Source organism: Rhododendron vialii, chromosome 11a (assembly GCF_030253575.1).
Source record: "Rhododendron vialii isolate Sample 1 chromosome 11a, ASM3025357v1".
NCBI lineage: Eukaryota > Viridiplantae > Streptophyta > Magnoliopsida > Ericales > Ericaceae > Rhododendron > Rhododendron vialii.
The window spans coordinates 9236372-9250888 of record NC_080567.1 but is presented as its reverse complement, the minus strand read 5'-3'; the positions used below and the strand labels follow the sequence as shown (position 1 = coordinate 9250888).

General features: G+C 41.5%; 1 protein-coding gene across 1 annotated transcript; it reads left to right on the top strand.

Moving 5' to 3' along the window:
- Nucleotides 1–9756: 9756 nt before the first annotated feature.
- Nucleotides 9757–10260, top strand: LOC131306839 (uncharacterized). Its single transcript, XM_058333268.1, has one exon. It carries the CDS (start codon nt 9757–9759, stop codon nt 10258–10260), a length of 504 nt encoding a protein of 167 aa, XP_058189251.1.
- Nucleotides 10261–14517: the final 4257 nt, after the last annotated feature.

Genomic DNA, 14517 nt, shown 5'->3' with positions numbered 1-14517 from the left:
ATGAGGCCGAAGCAGTACCCGTCCTAGTCCAAATAGAACCACCCAATGATGTGGAGTTTCTAATGGAGGACGACAATGCCGAAGTAGCACCTATCCCAGCCCAAATAGCCCCCCCGACAACGTGGTTGAGGAAGTTGAAGAGGATCCCGAAGAAGATCCCGAGGAAGACCTTGAGGAGGAGGAACCCAAAGAAGAACCGATGGAAATTTGGGGAAATGAAAACTGGGCCTCGGACGACGAGGAGATATTTTTTGGAGCAGAACCAGTAAAACAAGTTATGCCCGACTTCATGGACATACTCGCTGACTCGGGAGATGTACCCCCACCACCTTTCGAGACCGACATAGGTGCAATTAGGGTCGAATTCCCGAGTATCTTTTAGACCAGTTAGGAAAGCTTAGCAAGTGGTTGGATCTTTTGTTGTAATCGGAATGAAGTAGGAAGCTTAGGCTAGTAGGCTATCCATGTTGAACTTGTTATTCAGTAATGAAAGACTTGAATTTCCTTTTGACATATGATCACTATTTATGTGTGTACTTGTATTTATCTGTGTGCAATCCACCATTAAGTCTAATATATAACTCTCTTATTGTTATAGATGTCGAACCTACCATGAAGAGGATGCCCACCATTCGCCCCACGAGTCTTGGCCAACTATCGGTCATTGCTAGCACCAGAGTACACCGGACCGACCCTTCCATCCAAAGATGACATGGAGCTCTATGAAGTCCCAATCACTTGGGAAATGCCCCCACTAGTCGCAAATCCCGAGCCCTTTCCACCTACCCAGGTCCCTACACCACCTGTGCAGAATTTCAAGCAACCATTTGGCCCTGCACCACCTGTGCAGTACTACGAGCAACCATTCGACTATCTCATGTCTGAGTTGGAGACTACAATGCTGAATCTCTCCCAGTATTACCTAGGACCACTGAAGGAACCACCCATCCTAACTATGGATGAGATGCTTGCACAAGAACGTGAGCGTCTTTTTAGAGAAGAAACCGCTGCCGAGAGGAGCTACAAGATGTGGCTGAGAGAAGTCTTCGGAATCAGTCCACCTTAGAATATTGTGGCCACGGAGTGGAATAAGGCTTTGTAAGCCGTAAGATCATGTAGTGGGAGCGTGTAGGATCGTCTCAACTTGTATTAGGGAATCTTGTTTTAAGTCTACTTGCGTTATAGTAGAACTCTATGTTTGTGATTGTAATGTCCTGCTTATCTATGAAAAGTTTGCCTTGTTTTTGTTTAAGAGTACTCTTGCATACTATATAATCTATTGCGTTAACTTTTAAGAAAGACATACCATTTGCGAAAGGAAAATTGTTTAGATAGACTAAAACTCCCCCTCACTACTACAATAATAGATAAATACCACACTAAGGAGGTTCACAAAGATCACAGTTTTCAGTGAAAGCGTGATAAAAAATTATATGCTAACTTTTTTATCTCAGTTTAAATCAAAAGCTGAGATAAAAAGTGGTATTTGGCCATAGAAAAGAGCAAGATAATAGATCTCACTCTTGCGATGAGATAAAAGAAAAAAGACCTCACTCTTACAGTGTGATAGAAGAATTTAGCGTGGAATAGCCGCGGAAAAGAGAGAGACAAAGACCTCGCTCGTGCGGTGAGATAAAAAAAAAAAGACCTCACTCTTGCAGCGTGATAAAAAACTTTGGTGCGAAGAAAGGGCGAGATAAAAGATCTCGCTCTTGTGGCGTGATAAAAGACTATGGAAAAACTCGGGAACTTCTGAATTTTTTGGCTCATTTAGGCACGCTTGGAAAAGGAAAAGAAATTGAAAGGATGCTCAAAATGACGTCGTTTCATGTTAGCCCAAAATAAGCCCTAGTTCCTCTCCACTCACCCTTTGAAGCTCACACGTTGAAGCTCTCCAGTACACGTTGAAGCTTCATCCTCCCACGCTGCCGCCGCCTCTTTGCCCCCATCCTCACATGCCGCTGCCGCCGCCTGTTCTCTCTCCACCACCACTGTGAAGGAAGAAATGGTGCGCTCCCTCTCTATGATTTCTTGTATTCCTCCATTATCCTTCTCCAAAATGTCTTTTGATTTAATCATCGTCCATCTTCCTTTTTGTTCGCGCCTGCCTGATCTTCTTTTCACCCTGTTTTTGGTGAAGGACGCGTCTCCGAGGCCGGTCTCGGGTTTGGTACCAACTTTCGGTTACAATATAGTTGGCCTCTCCCAGGTATCTCTCAACGAGGGTTCGAATATCACCTATTTATTTGTTACACTGCGTTTTTTGCAGAAGAATAATGCAGGTGTCGCCGACACTTCTCCCGTCAAGCCCCTCGTCGGTATGCTCCACTCCGACTCAGGTGAGGCCACCGAGTCAATGCTTATTGGGTGTGTGTAATTTTTTTTTATTTATTTACGTATTCCTTAATTAGGATATGCTAAACAGGGCCATATTGCATTTTTTTACGTATTCCTTAATAAGGAAATTGGGGCTTTCTAGAAAGAGTGAAACGATTTCAAGAAGTGAAGGAGAAGAACCAGACCTCGTTGGATGCTTGTGCTTGGTTTCACACAATTGCAATTCGATGCCATTTTTTAAGGTTCTGCCTTTAGCTTGTGATCGATTTTCCCCTTTTTTAATTCTGTTTTTATCAGATTTGGTTGAAATAAGATTGTGGAAGAATAGTTATGACGAAAGGTCTTTCATGACTGACCAAATTTTTTGGGCAATTCATGGAGATTCTTGTTTGCGATTCGATTTGCTACTTTCATCTAACTTTCCAATTTGGGTAATTTAGGGCATAACCCTTCTTGTGTTGAATCATTTCTGCCTTCATTTTTTTAAGGAAAGTTTGAAATTGATTGAAGGATTTACCAAAAGACATATCCTTGTTAAGAGAAATCTAACTAGTATTTGTTTGTTATTTTAAGGACGAGTACTAGTGTTTGAAGAATATACTGCCTAATAATACTAATCGAGCACATAGATTTTTTGTCTTTGCTATCGTGGAGGGGGCTGTAATGGGGAAGAAAAGGAAAAATGGTTGGTTTTGCTGCCTTTTGGTATGATACTAATCAAGCAAGTAGATTTTAAGGGGAATGCAACTGGAGGGCTTTTGATGGGGTGGAAGAGCTAGTGTCCTTGAAATTGCATAGTCGAATTTTGTCTTGTTCATGTAGTATGTTCTTGGGTGTTGACGTGGTGTTCATCTGTCCTTGAACCCATCGTCAGACTTCTTTAAGAGTCTTTAGAGTAAAGAACAAATATGTGCTAGTAAGGGCATTAAAAAATGTCCTAGTTTATGTTATTGAAGTTTTATTTCCTTTGAATGGGTTTTGGTTTAATTTGTTTTGTAATCCATGTGCATGAGAAATAGAAAACGCATTTCCGTCCTTTTCTTTGGTGTTTTTTTGGTTCTCTTTTAGTTTGTTTTTTGGCCATCCTTTGTTTGACAATCCATGTGCGTGAGAAGAGTACTCTCATCTCATCCACATTCCCCAACATCAAACCGTCATTTCTATTGCTCACACCCTTTACTTGCCAAAAGTTCATACAATATGCTTGTATGAACTCTTCAGGTTCCTCCCTCTCTTTCTCAAACAAGTACATAGTTTGTTTGTTTTTTAGCATGTGTATTGATTGTTTCTTTTGGCATTGAAGGTTTGGCATGGTCGGTGGACAAGAAGAGATTGAAGGATTGCTTTAGATTCTTGAGGGGATGTCACTAAAGTTGTTGAAAATAGTATTTGACATCAAAATGGGCCTTTATGCTAGTTCATGGGCTTATGTCTAGGGGGAAGGTTGGCCCTTTGTTGCAAGTTTGTAATGATTATTAGGTGGAAAGGGAAGCCCATAACTGCAATGGACACAATTGTCATGTCTAAATGGTTTCTGTTAATAAGTTAGCAGCCATAAATCTCTTTGATTAAGGTTGAAGATTTGGAACAGTTGCAGCGGCAATACTTAACCTAGCCTTATATCAGTTTTTTTGCTCATTTGGTATTATATTTTGCTGCAAAACCTCCTTTATTCTTACTTATATGGAAGGAATTCAATTGCAAGTCTTGTCCTCTAGTTTTGAATGTGTGCTAGTGGATTAGTTCTCATGCTTTTGAATAGCTGAATCCACTCGATATTTGTTTCAAAACGTGATCATACTCATGCAATCGTAAAGTCATGTTAATCCCTTTATCTCGCACTCACGTGCACACAATCACTTTTTCATCTATTCAGTGCCCATGTCTACTATGTGGGTTTGCTCTAATGTTTAACTATCAATTTTTTAAATTGAAGCACTTAACCAACTAACTATATGTTTTTCTACGTTCAGAGACTGTGAACTACAGAATTGTGCATTAGACAGCAAAGTGATTGTCGCCAAAGAGCTCCATTCATTCCAAAGACCTTGGTAAGCTCACTATGTGTTCTTTTTCAATTTGGTTCCCTACATGACAATTTTTGTACGAGGCCTTCCTAGTGTATTGATTCAATTGTGTCTGTGTTTCTCAACATGACCATTTTTTACAATTTTTGTACGAGATCTTCGTAAATGTGTTTCTCTTTTTTACATTTTTTTTTCAATCTATTGCAGTTCAATGGAAAAAAAAACTTACATGTAAGCCGAAATTGATGAAGTGCGAGCCGAGTGGTTAAAGTCCATCATGAACGAAGTATAATCAGCTTATACATGTAAGTTAGCTCTTTGTTTGTTTAGATGGCTTTGATCAAGAATGTAGGTTGTAGCTTGTTAATTGTTTGCATTGGGAGTGTTGAGATTAGTTTCATGCTTTGGAAATGTTGGTCATTTGATTCGTTTGTGTTTCTCTTTGTTTGTAGATGTAGCTTTCTGACCACGATACTTTCAGTTGATACTATGCCCTCATGGACCATTTTGTTGTTCTCTGCTACTTGTTTTCGTTTCCTTATTGTGAATTTTATGAAGCTTCAAAGATTCAGAAGTTAGGATTGCAATAGGTAAATCTCTCCTGCTATGTTACAGAGATGTCCAATATCATCTGAAATAAACTTAGACGTACCAAGCACCTGGCCTAGTACACAAAATTTTAGATTGGCAATCTGCGAAGAGGAGTTATATTTCAAACCCAACTCTTCAAGCTGAAATTGGACGTGTTTCGGGCTCAGATTAAACAGGCCATCGGGCCTAATTCGAGGCGAATAGGAGCCCTTACTAACTGGATTGCAGCTTTTAAAACTTTTTCATACATGTAACGCCTACTACAATTTACGAATCCGATGCTTTGGCAATGGAATCGTCCCGTGCCTTTTCGTTCTTTATGCCACATAATTCTGTGTTCCTGCGGGTCAGATACCGTTATCCTCACTAATCTTCCAATCACCATTCCAGTCTCAAGAATTACTTGTACTCTGTGGAAAATGAATGTAACTTAACGTAAATCCAGTATTACCGTAGTCTCCGCATTTGGAGATTATTTATCCAGTGTACATATTGGTATAGTGATGAATGGGAAATGAACCGGGCAAAGTTTTCCGTGTAAACTTAAAAATGCCCTCGAAGTAGAGATGTTCCTAAACCGTCGAAAGCATGAGTTTTCGTCTGTGCTAGTGGCCTTTGTGGTCTTGTTTTCATCTCGATTTATACTACTCCTACTCTTGTGTTAAGAAAATTGCTATAGTCACTTAATTCTTGGTGGTTTCTGTGAATGAAAATTCTTCCTGTGAATCTGTTTCCTTTGCTTAAAATCCCTTGTAAAGATAATTGCTTACAACTATCCCTGGAACCGTTGCACTTGATTCTGATTCGTTAGGAATTGAATTGCATTGATTCTGATAGGAATTTTCATTTCTGTTGATCTCTGGGATGGAGTGGCTAATCTGTCAAGGAAAATGCATAATGTGTATCAACTATTGACAAGGCTATTCCCTTGATGAAAATGGGAAAAGTATTATCAGAAATCTTCTTGAAGTGGGGTTTTTTTTATTGCACGATCAATCGTCCCGAATACCCTCTCTATCGCATGATCAATCTCTCCGACTCTGATTGCGTGATAACAGTTGAGGTATCAATGCAATCTCTCTCCTTTTGGCTTTTTTTGGAATTGTTTTTATGTTTTTTCTGATTGAAATTATTGTATTTGTCTACAATGCCCGAAACAACCTACAAACGTGGAATGTGGGTTCTATGTAATGAAATACATGAAAGATTTGATTAGAGATGAGAGGATCTTAAGCAGAGGAAATGTGAGACTTATTTTTAACTTGTATTTCTTTATATTGCTTTATGAATAAAATTGTTAACTTGTAAGTATTTTTTTTTTCAATCTATTGCAGTTCAATGGAAAAAAAACTTACACGAAAGCCGAAATTGATGAAGTGTGAGCTGAGTGGATAAAGTCTGTCATGAACGAAGTATAATCAGCTTATACATGTAAGTTACCTCTTCGTTTGTTTAGATGGCTTTATCAAGAATGTAGGTTGTAGCTTGTTAATTGTGTTGCATTGGGAGTGTTGAGATTAGTTTCAAGCTTTGGAAATGTTGGTCATTTGCTTGGAGCTATTTTATGAGCTCCTATGTGTTTGCAAAACATGTTATTCTCTTTATTCTTTGACATGTCTAGATGAAGGCCTCACGTGGCAAAACTCTGGACTTCACGTTCCGTAAATGCTCACTTCTATTTCTTGGAACTTGCATAGTTGCATGAAACCCTGAAGTCACCTGTGTGAATCAATTTTCATAGGATGGTGTTCAACTTCTATTTGAGTTTACTGTTGTTGAAGCACAAACTGTCATTCTCCCATCCTTGAATTCAGCTCTGGATTGAAACGCCTTTATGTGTTTGGATCAAATAGCTTGGAAGTTGCGTCTATTGGATTCAGAATGTGGTCTGAACATTCATTTGACTGGCAACTCTCCTGCTCACCTTCAACATCTCATATCTCAAATGCACTCTGCATTTTCTATGAAGGAACTTGGTTCTCTTTCCTATTTTCTGGGTATTGCTGTTCAATCTTGTGCTGAGGGCCTTTTCTTATCTCAGTCTAAATATGCTAGAGAAATCCTCCACAAAGCTGGTCTTGCTGATTGTAAGCCCTGCATTTCTCCTTCAGTGATCAAGCCTACTTCCTCTTCTGTGTCCTCTGCCCCCTTTGCTTCTCTAGTTCTTTTTAGGAGTATTGTAGGTGCTCTCCAATATCTCACTATTACTCGTCCGATCTTGCTTTTGCTGTAAACCAAGCCTGCCAACATATGCATTCTCCTACCATTGGTGACTTTGCAGCAGTGAAACGATTGCTCAGATATCTTAAGGGTACTACTGATCATGGTCTGATTTATCAACCTTCCTCATTTGAGCTTCATACTTTCTCCGATTCTGATTGGGTTGGGGACTACTCTACCCTCAAGTCTTCTTCTGGCTATTGTGTGTATCTTGGTGACAATCTTATTTCCTGGTCTGCAAAGAAGCAGACAACCGTTTCTCGTTCCTCTACCGAGGCTGAGTATCGCTCTCTTGCTCACACTGCTGCTGAATTGAGTTGGCTTCAAATGCTTCTTCGTGACCTTCATATTCTGGTTACTTCCACTCCGGTGTTGTGGTGTGATAACACCTCTGTTATTGCCTTGGCCACGAATATGATAAGAGTACTGAATTTAATGTATCCTCACAGTAAAACGATGGGTCTAGTTACACCATAGTGTAACTGTGGTAAGTCGGTTAGGAGTCAGTTACTGGAAGTATGTAGTGGAGTGGAGGTGCTAGTTGTTGACAGCTGTATTAGTTCAAGTAGTTCGTCTTTACTCTTGTATGAAGTTGTATTCTGTATAAATTCCTGAATCAAGAATGGATCTTTTCTAAATCTCTTTAACAAAGATGTCCAATATCATCTAAAATAAACTTAGACCAAGCATTTGGCCCAGTACACAAAATTTTAGAATGGCAATCTGCCAAGAGGAGTAATATTTCAAACCCAACTCTTCAAGCTGAAATTGGATGTGTTTCCGGCTCATATTAAACAGGCCATCGGGCCTAATTCGAGGCGAATAGGAGCCCTTACTAACTGGATTGCAGCTTTTAAAACTTTTTCATACGCGTAACGCCTACTACAATTTACGAATCCGATGCTTTAGCAATGGAATTGTCCCGTGCCTTTTCGTTCTTTATGCCATATAATTCTGTGTTCCTGCGGGTCAGATACTATTATCCTCACTATATTTAGATGTTATAAGAATGTTTGTTGACATGCAAATGGAATTTTGCCTGCATGTTTGAGCTTAAACCAGTCGTATCTGTGGTTAGTAGTATTCATGACAGCCAGGCCTTGTTCTTTGGTTCTTTAGTTGTTGTTTCACTTTCTCTGCCGTGGTCCATAGATACTATGTTTCTTGTTGGCAACTAGGTAGCATTTTGGATATGGCACATTCTCTTAAAAAGGAGAAGACTTTTTTATTATGTTGATTTTGTTGTTGCCATGATGTTTATGTGAAGTGCTCTATTAGCCTACTGCTTGTTCTACTTCTCTTGATGCTGCTATTTTTGCTTGGAGTTCTTGATCTTTTATATGCCTGAGTTTGGTTCTAAAGATATGTTTTCTGCTGGATTAATTTAGGCATGCTCTGAGAATGACAAAGTGCTTGAAATTGGCTTCAGAGAATGACGAAGTGCGATTCGTTGTAGCTTAGGACATAACTCCATGCTTGTGGTTCAAGTTTTCTTTGTCTTTTTTGTTGTTGAAGCTTTTGTTCTGCATTTTTTATGCATTTTCAGAAATTTAATTGATCTTATATTGAAAGTAGGCTTTCTGGCACCATGTTTAATTCTATCTATGATATGTTTTGGGCAAGATGTAGTATCATTTATGCATATTTCGTATGGCAATGTCTTTTGTTTTGGAGAAGATAGCTACGGGCTGAATACATATTTTATGTGCATTTATTATTGGTTACAGATTCGGGCATTTTTTAAATGCAAAAAGAAAAGAAAAGAAAGTATCTTTCAATCACGGTACTGGACTGTGATGATAAGAACATTTAATCACGCTTTCACGCTTTTAGACGAAAACCGTGATCTAAAAACCACAAAAGACCACGCCTAACTATTTTCCATCTCATTTTTTAGACATGAAAGATCACAGTTTTTTGTGGTGATTGTTATCTACATACAATCACGGTTTTTTAAGAAAAGCGTGATAAAAAACCCAGGATGGAACACGCGGGTGGGTTTCCATCTCGGTTTTGCCTAGAAACGATCACACCTTTTGGGTGTGATTGTTTCTATCTTTCAATCACGGCTTATAACAGTGATAAAAAAGAGTGATTTACAATCACACTCAAATCTATCACGGTAGCGCGAGTGTGATGGAAAACTAACAATCACTGCAAATAGCTGTGATTGTTATGCTTTATTGTAGTAGTGCCTTTCAATTTTTACTCGTAGATGGTGAATCGACGTAGTGGACTAGGATATGAGAACGGTGAATCCTCTAACACCAACCCTGATCTAGCTCAAGTCATGCAAGCACTCGTAACAGCCCTAGACGCCAATCGCCGAAACCAAAACCACGATGATGAACCTATGACCCGAACTCGAGCGATGAACGAATTTTGCAAACGCCGACCTCCGACCTTCAATGGAGATACTAGCCCCACCGTAGCTGAAACATGGCTCAAGGAAGTCAAGTTGATCCTGGACACCTTGGAGATTACCCGAAATGGAGATCATGTAGCCTTAGCCACATACCAGCTAAAAGGAGAAGCCCGTTATTGGTGGGATTTGATGGAGGCAACCTAGACCATAGCCACCATGACTTTCGACGAGTTCGAGACCCTGTTTCTCGACAAGTACTTCCCCACCCCTCTTCGTTTGGTCAAGGAACAAGAGTTTCTAAATCTGAAACAAGGAACGATGACCGTTACCCAATACACGACCAAGTTCGAGGAACTGTCCCGCTACGCTCTAGCAACCATAGCAACGGAGGACAAGAAAGCAAGAAGGTTTGAATGGGGGCTGACAACTGCTAGAAGGGCTGTGGTGTCTCAAGCCTTTCCCACTTATGCCGGTGCCGTGAAGTGTGCTCTTCGGCTGGAGAGTGAGGAAATTGACTTCAAAACCCGATGGAGAAAGGCAACAGGCAACATCGACAGACCAATCCGAACTCAACCTTCCAATAATAACCGCGGACCCTACCCTACCAAACCCTTCACCCCGTCTCAAAACAATCAACCATGGAAGACCGCTGCACTAGGGCATGGTGAACCACCAAGAGTCGGTCAAAACAAAGCGTCAGTACAATGTTTCAATTGTTAGGCCATGGGCCACTACAAGCGGGAATGCCCCCAACCCCAGAGGAATCGAAATGGGAACTTTGGAGGCCAGGGAACTCAACAACCTGCACAGGTCGGATTTGGGAAGCAAAATCTCGGAGGCTCAACACAACGGCCGCAAAATGGGCAGAACAAGGGGAAACAGCCCTTGGGAACGCAACAGAGTACTGGAGGACACATCTTTGCACTACAGACTGAAGAGCAGGAGGAGGATCCCTCTGTGATCCAAGGTACGCTATTATTGTATAGTACCTGCGTACAAGCATTGTTCGACTCTGGAGCATCGCATTCGTTTATATCTTCTACCTGTGTAATTGCTCTAGCACTAGAAACAGAACCCTCAAGTACGAGTACGAAAGTCAAATCGCTATTGGGGGGGAGTATAGCTGTTAATCTAGTATGTAGAGGGTGCGAGATAGAAATAGCCACCCTGCGTCTGACATGCGACCTCAGAGTGATTGACATAGCAGATTTCGACGTAATCCTTGGAATGGACTGGCTATCAGCTTACCGAGCGGTCATAGACTGCCACCAGGAGACAATGACGGCTCATACTTCTGAAGGGACTCGTTTTCGTTTTAAGGGGGATAGACAGACGACGAGTTCAACGACGGGAAGATCTAGGTGGCTGAATCAACTGTTTGGATGGCTAGCTAGCCTCCAAATGGAAGAAATATACTGGATGGACTTGGGATTACCGCACATCGTTTGCGAGTACGCTGATGTTTTCCCTGAAGAACTTCTAGGTTTACCACCTCTAAGAGAGATAGGCTTCTCTATAGAACTCCGACCTGGAACAGCACCAATCTCAATTGGACCATACCGAATGGCCCCTACAGAAGTAAAGGAGCTCAAGACCCAATTGCAGGAGTTGTTGGATAAAGGATTCATCAGACCAAGTACATCATCGTGGGGAGCGCCCGCATTGTTCGTGAAGAAGAAAGAAGGAACACTTTGACTGTGTATTGACTATAGGAAGTTAAACCAAGTCACAGTCAAGAACCGATATCCCCTGCCTAGGATTGACGACCTATTTGACCAATTGAGAGGAGCAACCTGTTTCTCCAAAATTGACCTCCGATCAGGTTACCATCAGTTAAGAATCTAGGATGAGGACATCGCCAAGACAACCTTCCGCACCCGATACGGACACTACGAGTTTGTAGTAATGCCGTTCGGACTGACTAACGCTCCGGCAGTATTCATGTGTCTCATGAACAAGGCCTTCCAGCCCTACTTAGACAAATTTGTAGTGGTGTTCATTGACGACATCTTGATATACTCCGCCAACAAGGAGGAGGATGAGGAACACCTTCGGATAGTGCTACAAGTACTCCGAGATAACCAACTCTATGCCAAGGCAAGTAAATGCGAGTTTTGGCTGGAAGTGGTTAAGTTCTTGGGGCATGTAGTATCCAAAGAAGGGATTGCAGTGGACAAAAGTAAGGTTGAAGCAATACTAAATTGGAAACAGCCAACCTCGGTATTCGAAATTAGGAGTTTCCTAGGATTGGCTGGATATTACCGAAGATTCATACAGGACTTCTCAACCCTAGCCAAACCAATGACCAGGCTAACTTAGAAAGGAGTGAAGCTGGATTGGAATGAAGCCTGCGAGAAGTCTTTCCAGGATCTGAAAAAGGGACTGACCAGTGCACCGATACTCATCATTCCCGAGCGGGGTGTAGATTATACGGTTTACTGCGACACATCAAGAGATGGTTTGGGATACGTGCTGATGCAGAATGGAAAAGTTGTAGCCTACGGATCACGACAACTTCGACCACACGAGAGGAATTACCCCACACACGACCTAGAATTGGCCGCAGTGGTATTCGCCCTCAAATCTTGGCGTTACTATTTATGGGGAGAACAATTCGAGGTCTTCACCGACCATAAGAGCCTCAAATACCTTTTCACTCAGAAGGAGTTGAACCTGAGGCAGCGTCGATGGATGGAATACTTGGAGGACTACAAGTTTACACTTCAGTATCACCCTGGCAAGGCCAATGTGGTAGCTGACTATCTAAGCCGAAATGATAGGGCACAGAAGGTCAAGACAGCCATTAAAGAATGGGAGATGGTGGATACCCTCAACGAGTTCAACCTGCGACCATCATCAGAAAACGAAAATGCTCGATTGTACGCTCTGGTTGCAGAACCGGCGCTTCATCAAGAAATCTTATTGGCCCAAACCTTTGAGCAGGATTGTGAGTTCATTTGGTACCGAATCCGAGAAGGAAATGCGCTACCATGATGGACAATCGAGAAGGATAACAACCTGAGATTCAAGGGAAAAGTGTTCGTACCGAATATTGGGACCCTTCGAGAAGCTGTACTCCGAGAAGCTCACCATTCGAACTTTGCAGTTCACCTTGGCGGTACAAAGATGTATCATGACCTACGGAGAACGTACTGGTGGGAAGGAATGAAGAAGGACATAGCTCAATGTGTATCAACCTGCCTAGTGTGTCAGCAAGTCAAGGCTGAACATCAGAAACCAGGAGGAGACCTTCAACCTTTACCAATTCCGACATGGAAATGGGAGCACATTTCGATGGACTTCGTAACTGGACTGCCAAGATCTGCCAAGTCCAACACAGCTATTTGGGTGATCGTGGATCGACTCACCAAATTTGCGCATTTTCTGCCTGTCAGGATGACAGAGAACGTGGAGCAACTGAGCCTGTTGTACATTCGAGAAATCATACGACTACATGGAGTACCTATCTCGATTGTATTTGACAGAGATCCACGTTTCGTATCACACTTTTGGAAAGGATTGCAGAAAGCATTGGGTATAGACGTAAGGCTTAGCACGGCCTTTCACCCGTAGACAGATGGACAAACGAAGAGGACTATTCAGACATTGGAAGACATGCTGAGAGCCTGTGCCTTGGATTTTTCCAGAAATTGGGAGCAGCACTTACTGTTGGTAGAATTTGCATACAACAACAGCTACCAAGCAAGTATCGAGATGGCACCATACAAAGCTCTATACGGTCGACCCTGTCGATCCCCAGTCTGCTGGACAGATGCTGGAGAAACGGGATTGATTGGACCTGACCTAGTACGGGATACTACAGAGAAGGTCAAAACCATCGGGCAAAGGATCCAAACCGCTCAAAGCCGACAGAAGAGTTATGCGGATAAAAGGAGCCGACCATTAACCTTCGCAGTAGGAGATCATGTATTCTTGAAGATCAGACCGAAGAAAGGAGTCATCAGATTTGGGAAAAAGGAAAAGCTGTCCCCACGCTATATTGGACCTTTCGACATCATAGAGAAAATTGGGAAAGTTGCGTATCGCCTAGCGCTGCAGCCACAACTAGATAAAGTACATAACGTGTTCCATGTTTCAATGCTCCGCAAGTATCTTGCATTGCCCACGCATGTCCTCAATTGGGAGGATCTCACCATCGAACAAGATGCGACCTACGAGGAAGAACCAATAGAGATTCAGGACCGAAGTGAGAAGACAATCTGAAACAAGACCGTCAAGTTGGTGCGAGTTTTGTGGAAGCACCGGGGTTCTGGAGAGACCACATGGGAAAGAGAAGAAACCATGAAAGCGAATTACCCTCACCTGTTCGAATCCGAGCGTGCACCTAATTTCGAGGACAAAATTGTTTAAAGGGGATAGTTTGTAATGACTCTAATTTTTAATGAATAAAAATTTCATTTAAATTTTGTTATTTCTTTTAATTACTCGATATCACTTTTAATATTCCTTATTAATTTCTTTAATCCGTCATAATTAGATTTTAGTCTTTTGAAATTCCATTTCTTGATTAAAAGCCTTATTTGGCTAGTAAAGTTAGTTTCCAACCGATTAGTTGGAGGAATCGGACCACCGATCCACCTAGTTACAATACCATAACCCTAATTGGACCTTTTTGACCATTTTTGAGCCTTATGAACCCCTCAAAACCCTATCGAACCATTAGACCATAGAGGTAATCATTATTACCCCATGACTAGTCATTTCAAACCCTAATTATATCCAAAATCCCTTTGACCTTTGTACAATAAATGTTAGGGGAAATATTGTCCATTGGACAATAAATATTAGGCTTGGCCAATAAAGCTTGATGTGACAAGTCGAGAAAGGAATCTTGGGTCATGTCATGTCAACCTTGCTTTTTCTTTACCCATTGGGTAATAAATGTTAGGGGAATTATTATCCCTTGGTTATTGGACCTTTGACTTGCCCATGTGTGTATGACTTGGACAAGACAAG